The sequence below is a fragment of the Leptinotarsa decemlineata genome, unplaced genomic scaffold, assembly GCF_025532065.1.
Source record: "Leptinotarsa decemlineata unplaced genomic scaffold, Ldec_3_MD MMD2_P_RNA_scaffold_2, whole genome shotgun sequence".
Classification (NCBI taxonomy): domain Eukaryota; kingdom Metazoa; phylum Arthropoda; class Insecta; order Coleoptera; family Chrysomelidae; genus Leptinotarsa; species Leptinotarsa decemlineata.
In genome coordinates this window covers 7,870,050-7,897,668 of record NW_027412529.1, presented here as the reverse complement: position 1 = coordinate 7,897,668, position 27,619 = coordinate 7,870,050, and the positions used below count along the sequence as shown (strand labels likewise).

The 27,619-nt window shown below is 35.2% G+C and overlaps 1 protein-coding gene across 1 annotated transcript in view; it reads right to left on the bottom strand.

The window, feature by feature from the left end:
* Positions 1–15,531, bottom strand: part of Mgat4a (alpha-1,3-mannosyl-glycoprotein 4-beta-N-acetylglucosaminyltransferase a) — a 107,997-nt gene extending 92,466 nt beyond the window's left edge. Inside the window, exon 1 of the mRNA XM_074182676.1 lies at positions 15,105–15,531. Within this exon, the coding sequence (XP_074038777.1) occupies positions 15,105–15,216 (112 nt within the window). The 5' untranslated portion in view covers positions 15,217–15,531. The remainder of the gene's footprint in view (positions 1–15,104) is intronic.
* Between the last annotated feature and the right edge of the window lie 12,088 nt (positions 15,532–27,619).

Genomic DNA, 27,619 nt, shown 5'->3' with positions numbered 1-27,619 from the left:
GTAGTAGTAAAACCAGTTGAGTTTGCAACCCTTCCTTGCATAGTGCAGAATTTCCGTATCGTTTAGATTCGGAAACTTGTGGTTGCATGCCAAGGAATTATTTGAAAACGTCGAATAATTTTTTCCTAGTCTGAAAGACCTTTCATGGAAATTTCGTCCGCATTGTCCCACATAAACACTATTGGCACATGCGCATTGTGAACTGTAAATTCAGGTACTCAATCAAGTACCTGAATGGTATATATTAGCGAATATCACGAATCATTGTTAGTTTATTGTTCAAGTTTGAAAATGTCCATATAGGACGAAACTGCAGTAACGTTAGTTACAAATAAAAGTGGTAAAAAACATAGAAATTTTCATTTCTCTTTTCATCGTGATCTCCTACCGTAGTAACGGCTACATCCAACAATCAATTGTCATGTCAGCAACATTATTAGCTCCAATCAACATGGTTTCATGAAAGGACGTTCAACCACCACGAATCTTGTAACAATCACTCAGCGGATCGCAGAGGGTATTGATTGTCAGTCTCAGACTGATGTCATCTACACGTTTGACAGACTTGACCATAGTATCCTGCTCAACAAGCTTTCGACTTTTGGATTATCCAATGAATTAATTACCCTCTTCAAATCGTATTTTTACAACCGTAAGCAGTACGTCCAACTCAATGGCCTCAAGTCTATCGAATATATAGCCACATCTGGTGTACTATAAGGATCAAATCTAGGACCCCTACTATTCAACATGTTCAATAATGATATCGGAGCTGAGATTGATGTCAATTTCGTTTTATACGCAGACGACTTGAAACTCTGTCACAATATAACATGTTCTAATGATTGCGAACGTCTCGTCCTGAATTTAAATCGCGTTGCTACATGGTGTCGAAAGAATAATCTATCTCTCAACATATCCAAATGTAATGTAATGTCTTACTCACTGAAAACCAACCTGAATTCACACAACTACGTCATAAACAATCAAGTTCTGGAGCGTCCTGACACACTCACTGATCTAGGTGTAACTTTTGATTCATCCCTCTCTTTCAATAAACACTAACAGCACTACTCTAACAGCAGCTTATCGCATGTATGGATTGTTAGTTAGAAATACAAAAGACTTCGAAAAAGCTTCAACATTGAAATTACATTATTTCACTTTTGTTCGATGTAGGCTGGAATATGCATCTGTCGTGTGGAGTCCCTACTATCAGGTTCATATAAATCAACTAGAAGCCCTACAGAGGCGCTTTCTAAAATATATGTCTTTTAAACTTGAAGGCATGTATCCTACTGCAGGAATACCCTATAATGAATTGCTTGTAACTCACAATTTTTGTAGTCTCGAGGTAAGGCGTAAATATTATTCATTTCATTTTATATTCAAGGTCATAAACAATATCATCATCTGCTCTCAACCGTTACACATGTTGGAATTTTGTGTCACACTTTATCTCAACACTCCGCGTACAAATATAATGAAAAAATCTCACATTCATACAATGTACGATACCTCTAATTCTGTTAGTCATGTCCTAGATATATTCAACTGCCAGATTATACAAATCAAAAGACATTTCTTAGCTATCTGACAGTTCTGTTTTTATTTTTATTTTTTATATATAGATTCACAAATTATATTAAGTATGTAAGTGCATATTTGTGAATGCCACTGTTACTCCCTATTCTGTAATTGGGTTCATCCTGTAGAATACTGTATTATTTTTTTTTTCAAATCAAAATCATTTCAATTTTTCAGTACAAATATGTGAAATTTAGTCACAAATAGGTGAAATACACCTAGGCATCAGAATGCCTGTTTGTGCTGTTTCATTCCATTCATAATTGGAATATCATTTAACAGTACATGCTTACATAATTCAAACAAAAATTATTTATTTTTTATTGTCAATTTACAACAAAAGAAACATAAAAGTGGCAGTAAATTGAAATTACAATGCACTAAATAATGAGTTGTTGGTAATTCATTCCAATATATTTTCAGAATATGTCAAGTACTTTAGAATTTTCTGATATATAATTTTTGATAGCAGATTTGAATTTTTCAATTTTTCATATTGTTTTAAAATCCATATAATTTTGGCCCGAAAAAAAGACGAATATTTGCGTATGGGATTTTCGGCAATGGGGGGTTCTAACATTTTGATTATCAGTAAATCTAGTTTTTTTAAAAGTTGTCGTTGTATATTTTTTTTAATTTGAAAACATCCAAATCAAACACTAATAGCAGTAGTGTGCTCTAATATTCAGTAATTTGGTTACTTCATACAGTTTTTGGGTCGAAAATCGTTAACCTTTCTTTAATATTATTTTAAGGAAGGAATTCTGCATGGCTTTATCAAAGTTTCCCCCATACAGTTATACAGTAACGTAATATACTTTCTGCCAGTGAGGTGTATACCAGGAACAGGTTTTTCTGTGACAGAATGTCTCTGAGCATATAAAACTTATACATTAGAAGCCTCAGTCTTTTCATGACATTTGCAACGTGGTCGTCCTATCTGATGTATTGGTCGATAATAACTCCCAAATACTTAACCGATGATGTTTCATCTATTGACGAACAGCTACATGTAGTTTTATCATTGCATAGTGACTTGTGTATTTTTAGGGTATCGATCTGAGGATTATCTCGAGTACTTAGTGAGAATATCATGAATTTGGTCTTACTAATATTCAAGCTCAGCAGGTTATTATTCAGCCAAATTAGTATTTTTCCAAGTTCGTTTTCAGCAGTTTTATAGACGTATTCCAGGTTTCGCCTCTGAAAATCAACGCTGTGTCATCTGCATAACAAATAATGTGCCCATGAAAACCACTGATTTGTGATACACTGTTGATGTATATCAAGAACAGAATTGGGTCCAGAACTGTACCCTGGAGTACACCAACAGATATATTCGCTGATCTGCTGAGTTCTTTCCCTATCTTAACCTTCTGTGTTCTCTGTGACAAATAATTCTGAATCAATTTCAAATTTTACTCTTGTATTCCGTACCCAAAAAGTTTTCCAACAAGACATCATGTGACACGGTGTCAAAAGATTTTGCTAAATCAAGAAAAACAGCCAAACATTTCGATGATTCATCCATTATGAAATAAATAAATAAATAAATAAATTTGAAACCCACTCGTTTTGAAATTTTCCAAACTGTGCTATGGCTCATTTTGGGATAACTGGGATTTTCTTGTGAAGCTGCACAAATTTTGTCCTCTGTTGATATCAATGCCACAAATACCTAGGCATCGATTTTCTTCAAAAAGATATATATCCCCGAACCGGATTCAATAATATCCAGGTAGACAATTCTCCTTTTTACTACGATAAGTTTGTTGGGGGGTTAAAATGAACACCAATATGTCTTGGCATAATCATGTCGCTGGAATTGAAAAGGCTGCTTCTTAAAAGTTTGGAACAGCAGGAAAGAGCTATCCGCCTGATTGGAGACACCAACCAACATCACTTGCAACCTTGATAGTCTGGAACATCGAAGAAAGGTTGGAGATGTGTCTCTCTTCTATTGATACTTTCACGGAAAGTGTTCAAGTGACTTGGCACATTTGATTCCACCAAGAGCGGTACATATCAAAAATACGCGATGGACGATGGCTGCTCATCGTTTGGAAGTTCAACTCAGGACACCTCAAACTGTTCAACAATTCTTTCATTTGGAGAACTGTGTTTCTGTGAAATAAACTTCCTGAGAACGTTTTCCCAAATCGATTTGATCTCCAGCGATTCAAATCCAATGTGAATAGCTACTTTCGCACACGCACCACTGTTAGAGCGCCTCGAGAAATTTTCTGTAGTGCTTGTGTTTTGCCCTTTAATTTGAATTGAACCAAAGCGCTGCAGAAACAGCCCAAAAATGAAACAGGGATTAGACGTTGGTTTGCGAAATTTCCGAGGATGTTAGCTTCGAAGATAAGCCCCCAAGTGGTCGACCTAGGTAATTTGGATGAGGATTTGACGACCTTGATGGAGAGTGACCCATCACAAAGGATACTTGAGATGACGGTAGAACTGGGCTTCCAAGCGGTGTTTCACCTCTGCTTGGGGCCACTTGAGGTACGTTGATGAGTGAAAATATGCTCTGCCATTCCCGATTTGATGGTTTCTCTTCGCTGTGTGTTTCTCTTGTGCTCGGCAATGAGAACTTTTATTGACCCCTATTTTTATTTTTGTGTTAGTTCATTCCACATTTTATTGCCTAATATAATTGATATATTCAGCAATTCATTTGAATTTTATTTTATTTGTTCTTTCAGAGATTTCAAATCAGATTAGAATCCTATTACGGAGTTGATACTCACTTTTATTTTCTATGCATTCACTTTTATATTTTTATGCTTTATAGTTTTTATATTCTTATCCTTACATTTATCTGTTGCATGATAATATTCATCATTATTATTATTTATTTCAATATGTAGCACATATATTATTACTTTATGACTACTTTTTCACCCCAAAATTCTGAAATCACCAAATGTTCAAATATTACTTTTAATTTGTAGAAATTATATTCTATGAAATAATAACACTTTGACAATGTTATTTTATCTTCGACAATATCTTTCAAGTTGTGCATCTTATATTTCTTAGAATAGTAACACTTTGTCAATGAGATTTCATCTTCGACAATAAAGTACACATTGATTTGATTTGATATTAGACAATGGAAGTACGAACTAGTAAAATTTACCATGAAACAAAATATGTTTGCCAGAAAAGAAAATGAAATTAATTATTATTATATTAGCGATATATCAAAAGGAACAGCCTAGTAATAGGGGAGCCCAAGCAGGGATTTCGGGATTTACTAAAGCGCAGCAGATTAATATACAGGGAGATACCTTGTACCCGGTTAAGTACCTCCACCAAATATGAGCCCCATATATAAAGGATCAGATTAATAAAAAAAATGATCATCAGAAATTCTCGAGCGCGTCAGATTAAGATAGGGTGAGTTAATTACCTGATGAAAAGTGTATATTCCAGTAATCTGACAATTTGAGAGTGACGTAAATAGGAGAGCAGCAAAGTTGTAAAAAAATAACGTCATTTCGACATTCTCGACTGTAGCAATTTTTTTTTCATTTTGAAGGAAATAATTCAAGGATAACGAAAAATATATAATCTGACAATTTTCGCAAGCCGAAATTACAAAAATTCGTCGATAAATTTTAATGCGTGCAGCTGTGTGATACCTATATTTCCCTCTCCGAGTTTCTATTCCTCTATTCTCTATTCACTTTTTCTCTATCTATTACTCTCTCACTCCGTCCCCACTCTGAATTATGTTGCCATGACGCCATCACAGCTGATCACAGAGACTCGTTCGTGATGAAGATGATGATTTATTAATCAATTAATTGATGGATGTAGCCGTTACTACGTGGTAGGAAATCATAATGAAGAGAAGAGAAATTAAACTTTCTATGATTTTTACCACTTTCATTTGTAACTAACTTTACTGCAGTTTCGTCCTATAAGGAAATTTTCAAACTTATATATTGCATAAGTTTGAAAATGTCCTCATATGTTGTAATGTTATTTACAAATAAAAGTGGTAGAAAAGATAGAAAGTTCAATTTCTCTCTTCTTCATTAAGTAATCAATTGATCATAAAAAATTTAATTTTTTTGAGCATGTTTTAAAATGTATTTTCTTACAAATACAAGTATTCTACTTGAAAAACATACTTATTTATTTGCATGATATTTCCTGAGCTTTTCAATGAATTAAGTTCAATGAATTAAAAAAAATAAAAAAAAAAATGTTTTTGTCAGATTAAGCGAATCCCTCTAGATAATTGTCAGATTATCCGTCTGAAACATAAAGATGAACCATATCTTAATCTGACGCGCTTACTTATGGCACTTCAAAATGGCATTTTATTTGCATATTATAATAATGGCCGCGGGTTTGCGTCAGATCGAAACAGTCAGATTATTGAATGAGAACTTTTTTTTGTTGCACTTAACACCCCCTTAGAAAATCTGACTGATTCAATTTGTTTTCTTTTCACTTTTAACCCTTACGTACAACCACCCACATCATGCAAACGATCAGATTAACATACCAACATCATTAAAAATACGTAGGACATTGATGCTATCAATATCTGACGCGCTCGAGTATGTTCATGCAACAGTATTTTTTTACATATTTACAAAATCTATAGCCGCGTCCCCCACCGATGAAAAGGTATACAGTGTGTCCAAGATAAGGATCCTAAGCATGGGAATCTCAGTACCTGTTGGAGATACAGCTTAGGTTAAATTAGGAAAAAGTTGTGTTCTTCAAAGCTTATTTACATGCCGTTTAGAAACTTGAAGAATTTTCATGGCCTGCTGAGATATTTGGGAAAAACGAGAATTTGACAATATCAATTTAATTTTTTTCTGACTTTATTTGAAAAGATATTAAAAAACAAATAACACTTTTTCCTTGGCACTTTTAAGGTACTACACGATGGTATTTTTAGATTTTATATCCGACGTTTCGTTTTCAAGAAACCATCATCAACTTTATTTTTTTATATGACCCGAAACAAAAGTACACCCTATATCTGATTCCATTTTTTATTACGAATTCAACGATGTATCACAAGCCATTGTTTTCTTTTCAGTTTAAAGGAAAATTACATGTTTTCTATTTTTAAAAAAATCTTTAAGTAGGCGTTGCAAACAAATGCTTTGACGTAAATACCTGTCACCGAGCCTGTCAAATATTATTTAATTACACGATAAAATAGTAATTGTCGTTGTTGTTAGCCTGTTTGTCGAGTTGTTGTTTTTAGAATTATTGTTACTGTTGTCGTTATTATTGTTTATTGTTGAATAGATAATATTGTGTTATTATCGTCGAATATGCCGGGTGAGCATTATAGCCATGAAGAAAAGTTTGACATGCTAACGTGCTACATTTTGTGCCACAAAAATACTGTAAATATAGCAGCAATGTATCTTAATACATATCCAGAAAGAAAGCAGCCATGTAAGTCCATTTTCTTAGAGCTGGCTCGAAATTTAAAAGAATGTGGTTCATTTAAAAAGCCTGTTTTATCTCGAAAAAAGGAATTTTCAGAAGAAGCCCAAAATAATGTTTTACAAGCAGTTGTTGAGAACCCTGAAATATCAACTAGGCAAATTGAAAATAATGTAGCAGTAGCCAAATCCACAGCTCAATTTATTTTGCGTAAAAATAGATATCACCCCTATAAATTTAGGATTTGCCAAGGACTTAAACCAAGGGATTTCGAACGGCGCCGAAATTTTTGCGAATGGTATACACGCGCGTGTGAAGAAGATTATAATTTCCCTTCAAAAATAATATGGTCCTACGAAAGTATGGTCACTAATAATGGTATCTTCAACCGCCGCAATACGCATTACTGGGCTCAGCAAAATCCGCGTGTTAAGAAAATATCAAGACATCAAGAACGTTTTGGGTTTAATATGTGGTGTGCAATTTTAGGAACTAAAATACTAGGTCAGTTTTTTTACTATAATTCTTTGACCGCCGAACGATACCATCATTTATTGCAAAACTATGTAGAAGACTGTTTAGATAATTTACCTCTGGCACAGGTCAATAACGGTTGGTTTCAACAAGACGGTGCTCCTGCACATAATTCTAGACAAGTTCGAGAGTATCTTTCGCAGCGATTTCCTGGAAGGAAATTGGAAATTGGAAGGTGGATTGGAACTTTTAGTGAAGTGTCTTGGCCAGCGCGATCCCCTGACTTAACTCCTCTGGACTTCTTCATATGGGGTTTTGTTAAAAACCGGGTTCACCAACATTCTTTTGAAACTGAACAGCAGTTACGAGAATGTGTAACTGTCGCATTTAACAGTATTACACCAGAGATGTTACGTGATGTTTTAAGTTCTACAGTTAGAAGATCATACTTATGTTTGGAAAATAACGGAAACCTGTTTGAACACCTCCTTTGAATTAAATAAAAAATGCGTTAATTTCTTTGTTGTTTTCATTACTTTAAAAAAATCATAATTAACCTACTTAAAAATACTTTTTAAAAATAGAAAAAATGCAATTTTCCCTTAAACTAAAAAGAAAACAATGGCATGTGTTAAATCGTTGAATTCGTAACAAAAAAATGGAATCAGATACAGGGTGTACTTTTTTTTCGGGCTATTTAAAAAAATAAAGTTGATGATGGTTTTTTGAAAACGAAACGTCGGATATAAAAACTAAAAATACCATCGTGTAGTACCTTGAAGGTGCCAATGAAAAAGTGTTATTCGTTTTTTGATATCTTTTCAAATAAAGTCAGAAAAAAATAAAATTGATATTGTCAAATTCTCGTTTTTCCCAAATATCTCAGCAGGCCATGAAAATTCTTCAAGTTTCTAAACGGCATGTAAATAAGCTTTAAAGAACACAACTTTTTAATTTAACCTAAGCTGTATCTCCAACAGGTACTGAGATTCCCATGCTTAGGATCCTTATCTTGGACACACTGAATATTATATAACATTTTCTTCTTCTTATCATTTGAGCATTTCAACCTAATATGTCTCAATGACGCTCGAGTAAATCGCCATTCTGCATCGTGGGCTCCCCTGCTATAGTATATAAAACAAAATAATAACCTGTCTTCCGTTGATACGGCAACATTATTCACATGCAATGAATCGCGTATCACTATTTGATTGAAGAAATTCAACGGTTAATTCTTCCATATAATTCATAATCTCCACTCAGTACAATCATATGAAGCAATATTTTCATGCACTAGTTGTGATATGTTACGTTTGAGATTATCAGACCATTAGTTTTTAATTCCATTCCATACCTACCTAATAAACAATTTCATAGATATGGTAATTTCCGAGATAAGAAATTTTTTACACTTTGTTCCAATTTTACATGAATAACATTTTTGAAACAAACATTTCAAGTCAAGCGATATGTTCATGAACAACGAATTGACCATTATTATTAGGTTTTCTCGAAAGATTTGTTTCATTTAAACAAATACGCTTCAATCACGTAGGGTTATTAGCGTAGGTTCAGTGTTACAAGTATGATAGTGCTATATTAGGTGTAACATGTAACAGTATTAAAATTTTCTCTTTGAGTAAACGAGCAATATTAAACTATAATGGTATAGAATGCTTTCGGTTAATATATGTTCAACACTTAAAATCTGTTCAACGAGGTCTTACTTTTTAACATGTGATTCCTAACACGGGTTGGACGATAGCAAGTGATAATCGAGCGTTTAGCCTGCGGTGGTTACCGACCGACCTAGAACCGACATAGAATGTATACTACTCAAAGGAATATAAGGATCACTACTTTGTAACGACCGTGTACAAGAATGGGTTTTATGATGAATATAATAATGTGACCTTTGGCATTTACTATTTTCGATAATGAGGGTCGGGCCAGAGTATACAAAAGGACGAATGAATGTTTTATTTCCTGCTGTTTATCTTCAAGGGTCCCATCGGTAAAAACAATATTTGTTCATAATCTAACTTTTACAATCAATTCTGAGTTTTGGAATTCTGAAAACTCGTTTACACAGGAGTCAACAAATGAGTATAGTTTTGATGTGATGCTAAGAATTTGGTAAAAATTCGATACAATTGACTTCCACACCCCTATTAGTGAATGGGAACTATTCTTATTCTTTCCTCATAATGTCAGGCGTATCAGGAACAATAATGCTAGCACTTGTGATAGGGCAGAATTTTATGACACTCAGTAAAAAAAAAATCCATATTCTGCAGCTTAAGAGTCCCAGGAATGAACATTTTATTGCCTGTTGTTCATCTTCAAGGGTCCCATTTGGATATGGATCAATAATGGTGTGGGGTGGAATAACACACAATATCTTACATACCCTGTAGTCATCCGCAACGGATCCCTGACCGCTCAAAGATATGTTAATGAGGTGATGGATGGATGTTCAAATACGTCACCTAGCAGCAGCAGGAGGGCACAATTTCATATTTACGTACGACGGGGCCCGTCACCACGCTGCAGGGATCGTACGTCAGTTCTTACAAGTCCGCAAAATCACCACTTTGGGTGGCCCGCTTGCAGCCCGGACCTGAATCTCATCAAACATGTCTGGGATCAACTGAGAAGAAGTATCCGAAACCGTAAAAACCAACCCAATACTCCGGATGAGCTGGAAATCGGTCTTCGAGAAGAGTGGGATTGTTTGCCTCAAGAAAACCTCACGAGGCTCTTGAGAACCATGCCCCGGCAAATCCCAGTTGTGACTTTCGTCCGAGGAGAAAACACAAGATATCGGGCCACAAAAACGACTTTTTGTTTACTTTTGATTTCAATAATTGAAGGGTTTTCATTTAGATTTTGATAGTTCGTTACTTTTCCTACGTTTAACCAACACAAAAAATCATTCAATAATTCTGCATGGATTTCTTAGCCTTTCAAAATAATATAACATATAATGAGTTTTTTTCACTGTTGAAAAATCGCAAGCTGATAAAAAAGTGATCCTATAATTGTTTTCAAGACCTTGATATAACAAATGAAATCGGTAACGTATAGGCTGTAGTGTTGTTACATGATATTAAAGAAGGTGTTGTAATGACTGGACTACGTCACTTCCGGACATATCGGTTTACAATTCGTGATACCGGGTTTTTTGGTTTAATATTACAGCAGGCCAATCCTTCATGAATAAAAGAACACCGTTGGAGCCTGTTTCACTCTTCACCCTTTTCATTCAATAATACATGTATGAGAACATCTGGATAACTTGCTCGGTTGCTCGGTTTGCTGAAATTTCTGCTTCAAATTTCATTTTTTAACTAGCTGGTGTACCCGGCTTTGAACAGAAAGTTGATATGGCATTATGTGGCAGTGGGAATACAATGATGAGCTTTGGATTATGAGAGGTATACAGTTTTTATTACATTTCATATCGATATATCAGAGATTTTAAGTTCCTCACATCTGATGAAAAGTTGTATTTCAGTTTTATAGAAAGTCTCATAATTTATTTCAATCTAATTGCATTCAATTTCAAAATCATAATGGCATGATCATAACTTCTTTCTATAGAATAGTGAGTAGCATAAACCAAAAAAACTGCACGAAAATAAGTTAAAAATTTAGATTCAATTTTTTAGCTGGATTGGTTGATTCCTAAACATTCAAATTGAAAGAGATATATTTTGACATGGTCGCGGCTTGTCATCTAGCCTTGAGTTTGAATTCTGTTGGAACTTCAGCATTGTCTGCCGAAAAATTTAAACGAAAAAAATACCAATCTCTTGGTAACAACTATTTGTTCCATCCAGTAGCGGTTGAAACTTCTGATGTTTATGGCATGGAGTCTCTGTTATTCTTTCATGAACTCGGAAGGAGATTAGGCCAAGCAACAAAAGATTTCCGTTCTACCTCTTTTTTTATAGAAAGAATTAGTATTACTATCCAACGTGGTAATTCTGCTTCGATCTTTGGAACTATTCCTTCTTCACATAATTTTGATAAGATCATGCATTGCCCTTATTTCAGTACGGAACTAAAATCTCTTCAAAACAAGTCGAAACATGTGTATATTCCTCAGTCTCCTATCGAAGTTAATTCGCAAGAGATTGATCCACCTTCTTCTTTTTCAGTGTGGTCAATGGACATAAGTCATTCTTGGCCCCCAAATATGAGATGCAGTCCTCGTGGTTCTGGTTCCCTTTCAGTGGAAGAGCTTCATGGAGCAAGAGACGAATCCATCCTTCAACAAAACCCTTCATCACTTGGAAAATGGTTCTGATGCAGATGCAGTGGAACATGTTCTACCTTACGAAACAGAAGACAGTTGTACTGAGAATCTTGCGAATAAAATTGGATTAGATAATTTAGGAAACACTTGCTACATGAATACCATTTTACAAGTGTTGTTCATGACGGATAATTTCATGAATGAGGTTTTAACGATGAACAAGAACGTGAATGTTTCCTACTTATTTACCAAACTCGAACACCTGTTCATGCAGCTGCAGTTTCGTAAGAATGTATCACCTTTTCCACCAACCGATTTCCTAGAGGACTTCCGACTTCTTAGGTTTCTTGTTGAATACACATGTTTTTTATGTATTCATCTATTTTCTACTAGCGTGTACTAATCAGAAAATGTCAAATTAATATTTACTGTACACTTCAAATTTTGATTATGAATGAGTGAATAAGCACAATACTAACATTTGTATGCTTAGGTGTCATTTACTCATTCAGAATGAATTACATAATATGAATTATTTTATATGTATAGTTGTACTTCAGAATTGAGGAATAGCAGAACCAATACTCCTGACCGCTCTGGATCTATCTAGTCTTGTGCTTGTTGATCTTTTGCTGGAAAATTCCCACTAGTTCACTCTGTAGTACATGTTCAAGAGGTAGCAAAACGTATGTGATTTTTCGGAACTTCAATAAGTGTTTCCTAATATGGTTCATAATCAATCCGTGCAAAGCTTATTGTTGAATCATCTATAAATAGAACTTTTGACAAATGATGATCAAATGTATTGCCAAACATGCGCCAAACTAAATGACTATTATAAGACAACAAGTATAGCTGAGGCTCCAGTCAATCTGATAATAACACCGATGAACTTCAAACATGACAACCTCTGACGGAAGCACCAAACTCTTACGAGATTTCGAAATAGATGAACACTTCAATCTAGCAGACCACTATAATAATCTTCATGCAGCTATTGTTCACTGTAGTTCTGGCATTGAATCTGATCATTATTACGCATTGTTCGAAGACGAAACGGACTGGTTCAAGTTTGACGATAGTCGTGTCATTCAGTATTCTGGCGATATCTTGAAGCTTCTGGAGCCTCTGGAGACACCCTACATTCTATTCTATGAAAGAAAGGGCATTTTTCTCCCATTTAGTAATATTGTCTTCATCGAATGTTTCTATGAATGAGTCCTTCCAATCTGACCATAACAATGTACTCGACTTACCCTTGTTTTGGTCATACCATTACAAAGCGATACCAGATAAATTGAATTTTCTTTGAATCTAAAGTCCATTCATAGGATATTGTCAAAGTTTCCAAATTTCTCATACATGTATGAGGATTATCAATCTCGATGTCAAAAGGATGTATCTTAACGGATTCATCAGAATATTGAGTCGCAATTTTGACACTGTTCACTATTTCTTATCAATAATTTTCGTTCAGTATTTCTCGAATTACTTTGTGCTTCTCCACTGTTTTTACTATAATCGATTTGAAGAATCTGCTTTTCCGACTGCGTCATATTGTAATGAAATTAAATACTTAATTGAAAATAGAATTGAAAATGTTTCATTCTTCTTTTTTACAAAACAAAGGAATAATTCATCTCTTTTCTTCTTAGAGAGAACTGTCAAGTATGACATTTACAAATATATATACCGGGCCCTGTATAACAATCTTATGACTGATGTTCTTTTCAGTAGTCATAAAAAACATCAATTATTTCATATAAATATCATATATGTTGTTTGAGCAATATAATAATTCCGTCCCAAAAGGTTTCCGACTTCAAAAAAGGAAGATGCAACCACAAGTTCCCGAGTCTAAGCGATAAAGAAATTTTGCACCATCGGAATACTTGAAAATTCATAAACATAAGCATTGCATGTAACCTACTAAATGACCAAATTGACCTGGTGTACCCGCCGGTTTTCAAATTGGCGTACCCAGCGTCCATAGGATGCCTGCTTCCACGTACCCCCGCTGGATACGGGAATGACAGAATCACTTGTGGTTCTGTTATTCCCTAACAGAATCGCATCCCAACGATGGCTTAATCCTAAGGTGTGTGTATCCGTGCCGAGAGGATGAATGACACTGCGACTATCAGCTGTCTCTAACGGAACCTTCGAGATACCGGGCGCCCTCTCGTCGTAGCATGATGATGATTCACCAAAACCAGAGGCGGAAAAGCCCTGCACGGTTGAATCGAAGGCATCGTCAGGTGTAGCTAACATGCAAAAACCCTCATATGAGAAGGTTGTCGCGGGTATCAAAGTGCGAATCTTACACCTTGACTATCCAACTACCTCATTAACGATGAAACAGCAGAGCATATACTTTGTGCCTGCCCCGCTGGGGACCGAATCAGGTTTTTGGAGTTCGGCAGAGCCGTACACTTACCATCTGACCTGAAAGACCACTCACCATACAAACTAATCGGCTTTGTTAAGAAGCTGGGTTTATTTGGTCGAATGTGAATAGGTGTAAGCCACAGTAAACCCTTGCGGGTTGCAGTGGAGAGTTGAATAGACCCACTTACTCTGGACCTAACCTAACCTAATCCACATTGTCACAGATAAACAATATTCAGGTAATAGCCATTATGTTTTTACCCACTGTAGTTGTAATGGCTGTAATACCACGAAGGACGTTAGATTATATCCGATAGGTGTCAGTGCAGGATTCTTCACATAAGTAATTCCTGCATGTGCCGTTTGCGATACAACTGCCAACAGCATATGTAGGAATTACTTCTGTGAATAATCCAGAACTGACACCTGTCAGATATAATCCAACCCTATTCGTGGTATTAGCCAGGGGTGTAGTTGTTTTTTGACTGGTGTCAGTCTATTAAACTACAGTGTAGGTCAGTTGAGACCGACATTAACGCATTGTTCATTTAGATATTTTGATTTTGAGCCAGTCTTCAAGTATGCTCCCATACTATATGTGAAATCACTGTATTATCTTTCGAGTGGATGTGATATGTAGATTAGATTAAAGTGAATGATTCGCGTCATTAGTATTCTGATCTGAAATTAGAATTCAATGTTAATGAATAAAACGGCCAGGAAGTTGGAAAAACTTTAGTGTCACTTTTGAATGGATATTAGAGTAAAACACTGGTATTTTTTCAATTGAACTCGTAATACGGGGAATATTCCGCAGGTATATTCATTGTAATTTCCTGACCACTATCGGTTTCAAGGCAGCAATTCTCTCTAATTAGATAAATACGCGACTCATGACAATTTGAAAACGCAACATTTCAACAACCCACTACTACAAAGAACTATGATAAGGTCTCACCTGGTTGCGACAGAAGCACAAACAAACAAAATGGTAAAAGAATAAAAAGGGTGAAGACTAGAAAGCAGTTTCGTTTGCGAATCGGCGACATAGTTCTAGTTGCCGCTGTCATTTCCCATCACACGAAAAACACACAAATGTCACATCCTGTCACAAGTAAAAGAAAAAGTTTGTCACCTCGAAGTCGCTACCCGGTTACCTCCCAGGAGGAGACGATCTTTCGCACGTTGTTATTCGATAGAGACGCACTGCCTGGCAGCGAATATTCACGATATGCTGTGACTAATGTACAGAATAGCGGTAAACACTTATATAAGGTCGCGCCGTGAAATCAGCACGCGGTTACGATCCGAATCGAAAGAGAACGAGCCGCTCCTCCTTGAAAAGCGTGTTTTTATTGATCCGGCGCGATGGGCTTTACGCTTCGCACGTGGTCAGAGATCATTAGAAAACGCTTTGACAGGCTGTCATTCTTTGGCAGGTTGGAAGCGCAGAATGCCACATATTATTGTGTTTACTTGGTTGTTGGGAATTTCGACTGAGAAATCAAAATTTCCACTATGATTTGGAAATTTCGGTCTCGATATTTCGAATCTAATATCGAGATTTTGACTTTCAACTCGTAGTTTCAGATTTACACAAATGGTTGATGAAATGAGTTGGGCTGGAATGTTCGTACGATAACATAAAAAAAATTCGATAAAAATTGATCAGTTGCCTTTAAGGGCTTTACAATGATTATAGCAGCGTTCATACATTTTTTCGATCCCATTTTTATACTAAGATTTGTCTGTAGCCTCAAAATAGGCCATCATTACTTTTTCATCGGGGCAGAATTTTTTCCCAGAGAGCACTCCTTTGGGGTCTGAGAAAAAAAAGTCACTGGGGGCCAAGTCTGGAGAGTACGGTGGATGCGGAAGCAAATCGAAGCCCAATCATGTAATTTTGCCCTCGTTTTCATATGTTTGTGACACGGTGCATCGTCTTGAGTAACCAGCACTGTAGTTTTTGTCTTTCGAACGTTCTAATAACACTATGTAATAGTGAAGAAAAAAGAATTGAAACTTTCTATGTTTGTTACCACTTTTATTTGTAACTAACGTTACTGCAGTTTCGTCCTATAAAGACATTTTCAAATTTATACATTAAACTAACAATAGTACATTACATTAGCCCTCATATACCACTTTGTAGGTAATAATAGAGGTACTTGGCTTGATTGAGTACCTGAATTTACAATTCAAAATGCGGATGTGCCAATTTGAAAACCGGTGAGTAAACTGAATCGATTTAATCATTTAACAGGTTGCACCCGCAATGTTCATGCTTGTGAATTTCCAAGGATTCTAAATAATTGAGTTTATAAACGTTTATTTACACTGAGAAAATATACAAATACATATTACAACAGTTACTTCCATTGTTGGTGTAGAATAAACGAGTTACCCACTAGAATCATAGATTGCTCATAGGGTTTCATTTGTCTAGTATTCCATGTTATGATCTCTATATGTATTAATATACTAAAAACTTATGTAATACATTAATATAACTAGAATTTGTTTTATCTATACACATAAATATACAGGGTGTTAATTGAGTATGTACCATATATTCAACAGACGATTCTTTAGGTAATTTTAAGACGAAATGTTCATATAAACAAGGGTCCGCAAATCCTTCGTTCTCAAGATACTGGGTGTTGAAATAAAAAAAAATTATTCGTATGTATCTTAAATATCCTTTACGTAATTTTGTTGTAATTTGGCAATGGTATTTATAACATCAGGGAGCTAATTTAGCCCGAACGTGATTCAATTTATTGAGTCCAGTGGCGTCTCGAGCGGGATTTGAACGAATATTTTTGACTCAAAAATGTACGCCACTGACTTTTGTGCAATTTTTATTATTTCTTTGGATTCAGCAATTAGAAATACAACGTTTTAGCATCCTAATTTTTTTTCGTATATTGCTTAGGTTTCAAGAAAAAAAGTCGACCTGATTGCATATCCCTAGACCTCAAAAGAAATAATATGGGGAATTAAATGTTTCTTTTGGAAATTATTATTTTTACAATTTTTCATTACTAATTACTTATGTAACAATAACAACAAATATTAAATAACAATAACATCTAGACTAACGAATTGCACTAAATTGAGGGTTGGAAATGGCCTCCTTCGGCTTCAATACAACCGTCTATACGTCTAATCATTGAATTTCGCAGTCTTCTGAAAATATCTGGCATATTTTTCATTATTTCACATGAATTAATGATTTTATTCCGTAAATCCTCTTCACTTTCAATAACAGTTTTGTATACCAACACTTTAAGGTGTCCCCAGAGAAAATAATCTAAGGGATTCATTGCGGGCGAGCGAGGTGGCCATGGGTGTGGGCCTGCTCTCCCAATCCAGCGATTATGGTAATTTTCATCCAAAAATTGCCATGCTACTACACTAAAGTGTGGTGGAGCACCATCGTGCATGTACCTCATACGGAATCTTCCCATGACTGGAATTTCTTCTAAAAGTCCAGGTAAAACAAATTCTAGAAAGCTTCGGTATTCTTCCCCATTAAATCTAGGTGGAAGGAAGTGAGGCCCAATGAGATGGTCACCGACAATTCCAACCCAAATATTAAAAGAAAACTGTTCTTGAAAATTATTTTCTATCAAGGCGTGTGGATTGTTTTCGGCCCAAATGTGATTGTTGTGGAAGTTAATAATTGAATTGCGAGAAAAGCAAGCTTCATCTGTAAACAATATTCGACTTAGAAAACCTGGATTTCTTCTTATTTTACAGCGTTTAGAATATATCTGAGGATATATTCTATCCTGTTAAACAGTTTAAATATCTCGGGATTGTTATAGATAACCAACTCAAATGGGAATCCCACATAATCTATGTACCTAATAAAAAAAGTCCAATTTCTAATGCACCGTTTCAAGGTCCTAAGAGACATATTAGACAACAAAACACTCAAAACGTTATATTTCGCTCTCATCCAAACGCATATAACTTACGGGATACTGGCATGGGGATCAGCTGGAAAGACTACTATGAATAAACTGATAATAACACAAAAAAGAATCCTTAAAATAATTTTCAAAAAAAGAGGAATCACCCAACAGATGTCCTTTATCACGAAACAAATATATTTGATCCCGTGCAGCTCTTCTTTCTGATTACTAATATAAAATGCTTCAAATCGAAACAAAAACACCCCAGAATAGAACACGAATAAACACTCGAACAAAACAACTTAACTTCAAAATGCCGTTTATGAACAAAGTTGTAGGACAAAAAAGCTACAGATAGCTCAACCTCAAATTTTTTAATTCGCTACCCAATCAAGTAAAAAGTTCAAAAAACCAAAATGAATTTAAAAAACGATTAAATGACTACATTACCAGTTTGCCACGTACAGAGATACATAAAATAGTGTATTGATAATATTTCTGTGTTTATACATATATAGTTATTAACCTCAAATAGTATAGTATATACCATATGTATGTGTATATGTGTATGTATGTATGTATATGTGTATATGTGTGTATATGTATGTGTATATATATATGAGTATATATGTATTTCAGCTAATGTAAGTGTAAGTAAGGATATATCTAGGGTTGAATATGAATGTTGTATTTTTATTATATTATTAGTTTTCTTTAAGTGATTTTAACTTTGATTGTAATTTTCACAGTCACACACAAACTGGAAACAGTTTATGTGACTTCTTAGTTTATCAACTTAACTTGTTTTTTCTATGTCTATATTCTATATTTTATATTGTACCTGAAGTTAATAAATAATAATAATAATAATAATACGTTTGTTTTATGATATTGATGGGATATTCCATGAATATCTGGTGCTGGGTGGGTGGGGAAGTAGTTGTTTTTCAGCAGGCATTTACCAGAACCTAATGTGTAGTTGAGAGAAATAAATAGTCCGAGATATTATTTCGAGAAACTTATTTTCTTATATAAAGAAAAATATTTTTCGTGGCATGAAAATCCGTGTTGCCTCAAAAGTTTTATTCTAATTGGAAACGAAGTAAATTGCTTTTTGACTGCCAAAACAGCAGATGATATCAGTAAACGTATTAACATCGTGATCAATCTCCCTCTTCTGGGTTTGAATGTGTCGCTATTATTAACGAACTGCCCTAATAGAACGATTGTGTTGTTATAAGGAGTGAGAATTGATATGATCGCCAAGATAAGATTTCCAGGTGCTATTATTAACTTTCTCGGGTATTTCCTTCAGGTCATTCTGGCTAAAATAAATTTCGTGATACAAAAGTATCCTTTCCTGATACATCGATGATTATTAGTAATATTTTTAGACAGTGAAGCACCAGAAAACGCTTGAGGCATAAATGAATGAAAAAAGCAGACTGTATGGGTTCGTTTATAAATTGTTTGTATGTGTGAAAATGAACATTATCATTTTTATTCATCTTCAAAGCGACACACCGCACATTTCTTGTGCTACAGAATGTGACTAATTGTTGCTGTCTCAATGAACATATAACTAATTATCACAAAACAAAAGCATGGAATCCGGAGAAAATATGTTCTCACATACTTACAAACTACGTTTTCCGAAAGCAAGCCAGAAACAATTGCAACAATTTAGAACAATTTGCATCACCCCAACTATAACAAATTGCATACATATCCGCCAATTTTCTTTATGATCGAGGACACAATTACTGCTGTCACGAACAATCCTCAAGAAATGAGTAATAATTGAATAGGCAAACAGTGTAATCCAAAGAGGCGAAGAAATGTGCACTCCGAACCGTTCCCACGTTCCGTCTGATGTCGATGGAGAAGGCGGCCACCGTTCAAGTGACGCGGATCCTCCATTTCAAGTAAGAAAGTTTGCGTGTGAATAACTGCAGGCCATTGGGGGAACTCGAAGTCATTTTTTCGTTAATTTGTGAAGAGTGAGAACATGGTGATCAGTAGAATTCGGTAAAACTCTCTTCTTACACTAGAACTAAAGTATTGCCTATCGACGTGCGTTTCGCTAACCAACGTACAATCATCAGGAGATGACCAGAGCTGAATCCTTACAACTGAGTGAGATCATTTCATTATGTGGATTGTTGTTCAAATTTCACGGGCTACTGACATTCGATTAGCTGTTTTTTTTAAATTTTACGTTGGTACACTGGTCTCGAACATATTCACAATTTCAGCTATTTAGCATGTTCATTTTGTTGGTGAGAGTTAGACTTAAGTACTCAAACTCACTCGAAATTTTGACAGAGGCATACGGTGATTGTGCTCTGAGTCAGAGAAATGTTTACAAGTGGTACAAGCTTTTCACAGAAAAGAGAGAAGATGTGAGTGATGACGTCTGCTTTCTAAGCCCCAACGCATCAACAACCGATGAAAATTGTTGGGGAGATTCGTCAAAGTTCGATGTCGGCATATCGGTTGGCTCATTCCATTCATTTTTTTTTTGGAAATTTTGGGCATGAAGCGTGTGGCAGTGGAGTTCGTTCCAAAATTGCAAAATTTTGACCAAAAAATCGTCGCATGAGCATCGCTCAGAAATTATTGAATAACTGCGAACCAGATTTACTCAAAAGGTTCCTAATTGATAACAAATTATGGGTATATGGTTATGACATTGAACTAGAGTCCAAATTCTCAATGGGAGAGCCAAGGAAAACCAATTCCAAAAAAGCACGCCTCTGTGAAAGAGGAGCTGAGTACTTCTTTCATTATTTTTTTTTTTGAAAAATACTTCAGACAAGTGATATTTTATGAATCTTGGTAACTTCAATTCGTGAGTCAGAAGTACTTAGTTGCACAGCAGATGTGATTGACAGTAGTCGTAGGTTCAAGTCCCATCAACTGCAGTATTTCCCATTTTCCCATTTTAAAATAATTAAAAAAAACAAAATATACTCGAATGTTCTTTTTGGGTTGCTTTTTCATGCTATGGAATTCATCAGAATTGCTCTGATTCTAGATAACTTTCACAAATAAATATCATTCTGATATGTTCCTGTTATATTGGAATGTAGTTTTTAACGGTTAACGCCTATGTTTTGGTTAGTTTCCGGGATTGGCCGTGATCTTCTTCAGTTACAATCTAGAAACATTCCAACTGCGGCATTCATCTTCAGTAGCGTGGTCGAAGTACTCTTCTTGATGTATCAACAGAGGTAACAAAGAGTTCAGTATATTCCCAAACAGGGCAAAAAACCCTTCCAAATAACTATAGACTAGTCGCTCTGCTATCACTGATATCAACAATCGTAGGGAATGCCGAAACCACCATATCCTCAGATATTTGGAAGGCTTTAACATCTTAAGCGATCAACAGGCGACCTTCTGTGTTATGTCACCCATATTTGGAATAACGCACTCATTGAATATGGAGAGTCAAGAGCTATTGCTCTTGATATTTTTAAGGCCTTTGACCTTGTGACATGAGGATTTGCTAGTCAAACTTCGATGCTATGGCTTTTCGGATCACTTTTGTGTATGGCTCTTCAGCTTCCTGAAAAACGTTCCCTGCAAGTGGCCGTCGATGGATACCTCTCGAATACTTTCATCATAAACGCTGGTGTTACACAGGGATCCACATTGCCTCCAACCCTCTTTGTATTGTATATCAACGATTTATTGGAAAAAAACAAGAATCCAATATATTGCTGATGACAGCATACTTTTCTTTCAGTTCTCAAGTTTTTCTATGATGAATGCTTGGAAGGTATCAAATTGGTTCCAGTAATGAAAAGACAGATTGAGGTCCTGGAGAAAAAGGTCAATGACTTGGTCACTAAAATAAATTCTAATCCGAACCTCTGAAAACTCTTCTATAAACTTGGAAACGATGATATTCGAACTGGAAGAACGTCGCAGAAGGGCTAACAATTTAATGGTGTATAATATCCCAGAATCCTCTTCAACCATTGTTAAGGAGAAAATAGTTCACGATACTAATAAAGTTTGAGAATTTATTGAAGAATTGGGCTTCAATATTGAAGTCATAAAAGTAATCCGGGTCGGCAAATCTAGTAACACTGCTAGACCAATTGAAGTTTTGCTAAAAAATAGTGATGATGTTGTGAATATCTTGAAAAACAAAAATAAAATTCAACATAATATAAAAGTTAGTTCTGACTTAACCATAACTCAGCGCAATTATTTGAGAGATCTGAGAGAACAACTCAACACCAGAGTTGCCAAGGGAGATACCAATCTCACGATAAGGTATATCGATGGGATACCTGAAATTGTACAAAAAAAACTAACTGAGGGTAACTCTCCAGTTGAAACAATGAAAGAAGTAGAGTTGTATTATCAAAATGTTCGTGGTATCAGAACTAAACTCAAAAATCTTGAACAAAATGTATTAAATAGTAACCATGACATCTTAGTACTTACAGAAACTTGGTTGAATGATGACATTGAAACTGAAGAAATAGGGTTATCAATTCATACGGTATTTAGGAAAGATCGATCGCCTCAAACCAGTTCCAAATCTAGAGGTGGAGGATAGTCCTTGTGGCAATAAAAAAAATCATTCCTCAAGATCCATTGTTGTTGAAGTGCAGAATGTAGAACAAATCTTTGTCTGTACAACGGTCCATGGCTTGGAAATCATCATCGGTGCTGTTTACTTACCTCCAGCTTCCAATCTTGATTTGTACATAAACCACTGTGCTAGTGTTGAAAGTGTATTAGATAGGTTTCCTCAGCATGAATTTTTTTCATTATGAGATTATAACTTGCCGAATATTGACTGGTTTAATGATGAGCTGGGTATATCTGCCCTTAACAATAACAATATTGCAGCTCAAACAATGGTAGACTGTTTTTTTTCATAATCTCTTTCAATTAAATAATATTAACAATTGTTATGGTGTTATGTTACATCTTTTATTTTCAAATGAACTCAATGACTGTATTGTAGAAGGGTCTACTGACTGTTTGTTGTCATGTGATACCCACCATCCAGCGCTAGCAATAACAATATCAAATCCTAATGATTTTAAAGAGTTAGAATATGAAGATTTTCTTTTTGACTTCAAAAATGCGAATTATGTTGGCTTGAATTACTATCTAGCTGCCATTGATTGGGACTCATATCTTGGCAACATAACTGACATTAACCAAGTTACTGAAAGTTTTCATGATATTTTGTATAACGGGATACATAATTTTGTTCCTGCCATCCGCCTCTCAAAGCCAAGATTTCCCCGTTGGTTTGACATTGATTTGAAGGTGCTTACTATGGAGAAGAAAAAAGCCCAGAAAGCATACGAAACTAGCAAAAGTTGGGATGACTATCTGATATTTTCCAATATTAGAGCTCAGTGCAAATCAGCATGCAAAGTAGGTTATGAAAATTACATTAAAACAGTTGAAAATAACATAGCATCCAGCACTAAATATTTTTGGAACTTTGTGAATACCAAACGGAAAAATAATGGCTCACCTGACACTATGTATTGTGATAAGCCTGATACTGTTGATGAAATTCCAACCTTCACCACTGATAAGACTGTGGAAATGAATAGTTGTGCAATTAGTTTGGAAATTATTTGTAATAAACTATCGCAATTGAATCCATATAAAGGTCCAGGACCTGACGGTGTCACAACAATGTTATTGAAAAATTGTAGATTTACTCTGACAAAACCACTATTTTTGCTTTTTACAGCTTCACTCAGTCTAGGTGAGGTCCCTCTTGTATGAAAATCGAGTTACATAACGCCTATATATAAATCTGGAGACAGAGCAAACATAAAAATTTTTCGCCCCGTTAGCATATTGAGTGATATACCTAAATTGATGGAAAGCATCATATGCGATAATATAAAGACCCCTCTGAATCAGGTTATAATCGACGAGCAACATGGTTTTTGCCAGGGCAAATCGACCAATACTAATTTGTTGCTCTACTCTTAGTATATCTTAAATGCTTTGGAGAAAAAACAGCAAGTGTATGTGATATACACAGATTTTTCCAAAGCATTTGACACAGTTAATCACAGGATTCTCTGTGCAAAATTGGAGGCAATCGGTTTCTTTGGGAATTTATTGAAATGGCTCACAAATTATCTATGTAACAGAACACAAGTTGTAGGAGTTCTGTTAGCCCAGGAGTTCCACAAGGAAGCCATTTAGGGCCATTTCTATTTAATATCTTTGTCAACGATATCAAAACCAAAATTAGTCATTCGAAAGTATTAATGTTTGCTGATGACTTGAAAATATTCAAAATCATTGTATCCACAGTTGACTACGAACATATTCAGAATGACATTACATCTGTTACTGAATGGTGTGTAGATAATGATATGGATGTGAATGTGTCTAAATGCAAACGTATGTCTTTTTCTAGATCACTTATTCATTACAACAATATGTATACTATAGCAGGCACACTATTAGAATCGGTAAAATCCATACGAGATCTTGGTGTGGTGGTGGATGACAAAATGTATTTTCACCTGCAGTATGAACAGATCTCTAGCAAAGCAATGAAAATGTTAAGCTTTGTATGCAGGACTACAAAAGACTTCACCAACATGAATTCTAATAAGTTATTGTATTTCGCTTTGATTAGATCGATTACAGAATATTGTAGCTGTGTTTGGTCACCAACTTATGAAATTCATAAGTACACTATAGAAAAAGTACGAAACAAATTTATAAAATATATTGCCTTTAAGTTGTCTATACCTCTCAGTGATCACTCTTTTTTAGAAATACGGTCTGTAACTAGTTTACCGAAACTTATTTCACGCAGAGGTCATATAGATATTATATTCCTTCATAAATTGCTTGATTTTAGAATTAATTGTTCAACTCTTCTTGTCCAAGTAAATCTTCATGTTCCCTCTAGAAAAACACGAAATAATCTAACCTTTGCAATAGATTATCATAGGTGTAACTATGGAATGCATTCTCCTTTATCAAGATTAGTCACAAACGGGAATAATACAAAATTCGATCTCTTTCATATTTCCGAGGATATTCTTAGAAATAAGTTAAGATATACTTATTCTTAAATTGCAAGTATCTGTCATTTACTTTTATTCTCGCTTCATTTCAATTCTCTACTATAACTGATCAAATTGTTATTAATTATAATTAAATTAGATAAGATTAGTGTTAACAATCTGATATTTGTATAACTTATATTAAATGGGAGTTATCCGTGAATAAATAAATAACATTTGGATTCCAAGACATTGGCTGCGGATGGACATCTTCAGCTGCAGTAGGAGGTTGAATATATTGATGAGAATCTAGAAGTAATTTCGAATAGGGGTGAAATCAACCAAGTTCAATTCAATGTCACAAACACCCAGGCATTGGTTTTCTCCAGAGAAATAAACGTTTTCGAACGGTATACAATAACGTCGGGACTCTCTTTGGATTGTTTTTCTCATGTATGCAGCTCCGCCCCCAAACATACCCTGAAACTGATCCAGAAAAGATCCGTCTACCTGATTGGAGACGCGAACATCACGTGCATATAGTCTGGAACATCGAAACATCGAATAAAAGTTGGAAATGTGTGTGTGTTCAAGTGACTTGGCACATTTTATTCCACAAAGAGTGGTACATATCAGAAATACGTGACGGACTGTGGCTGCTCATCGTTTTGAGATTCAACTCCCTAAACCTCGAACTTCATTGGAAAACGGTGTTTATGTGGAATAAATTTCCCGTGTACGTTTTTCCAAATGGATTCAATCTCCAGCGTTTCAAATCTGATGTGAATTACGACTTACTGGCTGGTAGAATAACATACCATTTTTGAACTGATACCACAACTTTCATGCTCCCACCTCATGAAAAGATAATCCTGACACTCCTGGTTCAAAAATCTAGTCTCACCACCACTCAAACTTGTTGCACTACTCTTTTCAGATGAACCGTCTGCGTAATCAATTCATGTCGAAAGTTTTAATCGAATTATATTTCTACATACCAATTAACCATCGAATATTTTCAGGTACAAATAATCCTATCGCCGATCGAAGGGTGCTATGGAGGAGCAGAAATAAGAGTCATGGGCGGTACCCCTACTTCCCCGATTGAAGACTTGAGTCTTGAGGATATTCAAAGTGAGTTATATGAACACATTTTTCTAATGTTTTTTCAATGCACTGACCTGAAGCAGCATTCGGTATAAAGTATTTTGTAATTCTAATAAAAGGTGGTAAATGAACCATAAAATAGATTACTATAGAAACAAAATTTCAATTCTGAGATGAATCATTTTCAATAGTTCTCAAAGTTAACCGACATTCATTCATGATCTTCTCTTCTTCCAAAATGATATCGTGTTTATTACCACCCCTACCCGTGAATGATAATAGTTGAAGAAAAATCGTTAACCATTAGAACCACAGATGAGGGGGACCAATGTTGAGCAGAAAAATGGGAATGATTTCATAAGAACAAAAAATAAACCAAAAACTCATTATGAGTGGACAAAGTTGAATTATTCGAACTGAAATTCTTGTAGCATCTCAAAAATAACCAATGACAAACTCTTTGATATTATGATATTACAAAATAAATACCTCGTTTTAAAATTTTGTTGCCAAACCAAAATTTTAGATAAAAGGGAAAAAACAAGACAAACTCACGAGTGAAATGTGATTCAATTTTTTTCATCAGGTGAATTTCACAGAATTTCATTCTATGATTTCCAGAATATAACTATAGTTTGATTTTCATTGATGATTTTGATGATAATGTTTCGATGTCAAATATTTTTGGCATCAAAACTTGCACGTGATATGAATACTATTCATCGACTGAAAATATTGAGAGAATTCTCAAAATTTTTCATATCATACCACATACAATATTCATCCGTGTTTACATGGACTGGTGATCCAATTGATAATTTTCATTAGGAGGTATAATTGGAAACACATTTCGAAGTATATTCGATTTTTGGGGCTCTTTGAAATATAACAATAATGATAATAATAATAATAAGATGGTTGTTCTGATTATTGGAGTCCTTGGTGGAATGATGTCCTCTCTACTCTCAAATCTCGAAATCATACCGGCTTGCTGCACTAAGGCAGAAATCTTAGCCGCACAGATGCAGAAAGCTGTCATTCTTGGCTCACTGCGCTTGCTCAGGTCACATGATTCTCGGCCCAATGATCACTCATCCCACGGTGTGGGGAGTGGTCATTGGTTGATAATACTGGCGCGCCCTCCCGAATGTATTGGGGCTGGGCCTGACCAGCGCACACTACGGTGAAAAAATAATAATAATAATAATAAAGGTCTTTTATTAATTCTCAGTTATATTCATACATGTGAACTAAAAAAAGTAAACGGGCGAGATTCAGTATGGCAATCGGCACCGGAAGGTACAGACTGACATGTTCTTTCACCTAACCCAAAACAGACTACTAAATGGCAAATCAGAACAAATACAAAAAAAAACAGTGATTACTTTCAAATGTACCTACTTTACAAGAAATATAAACAT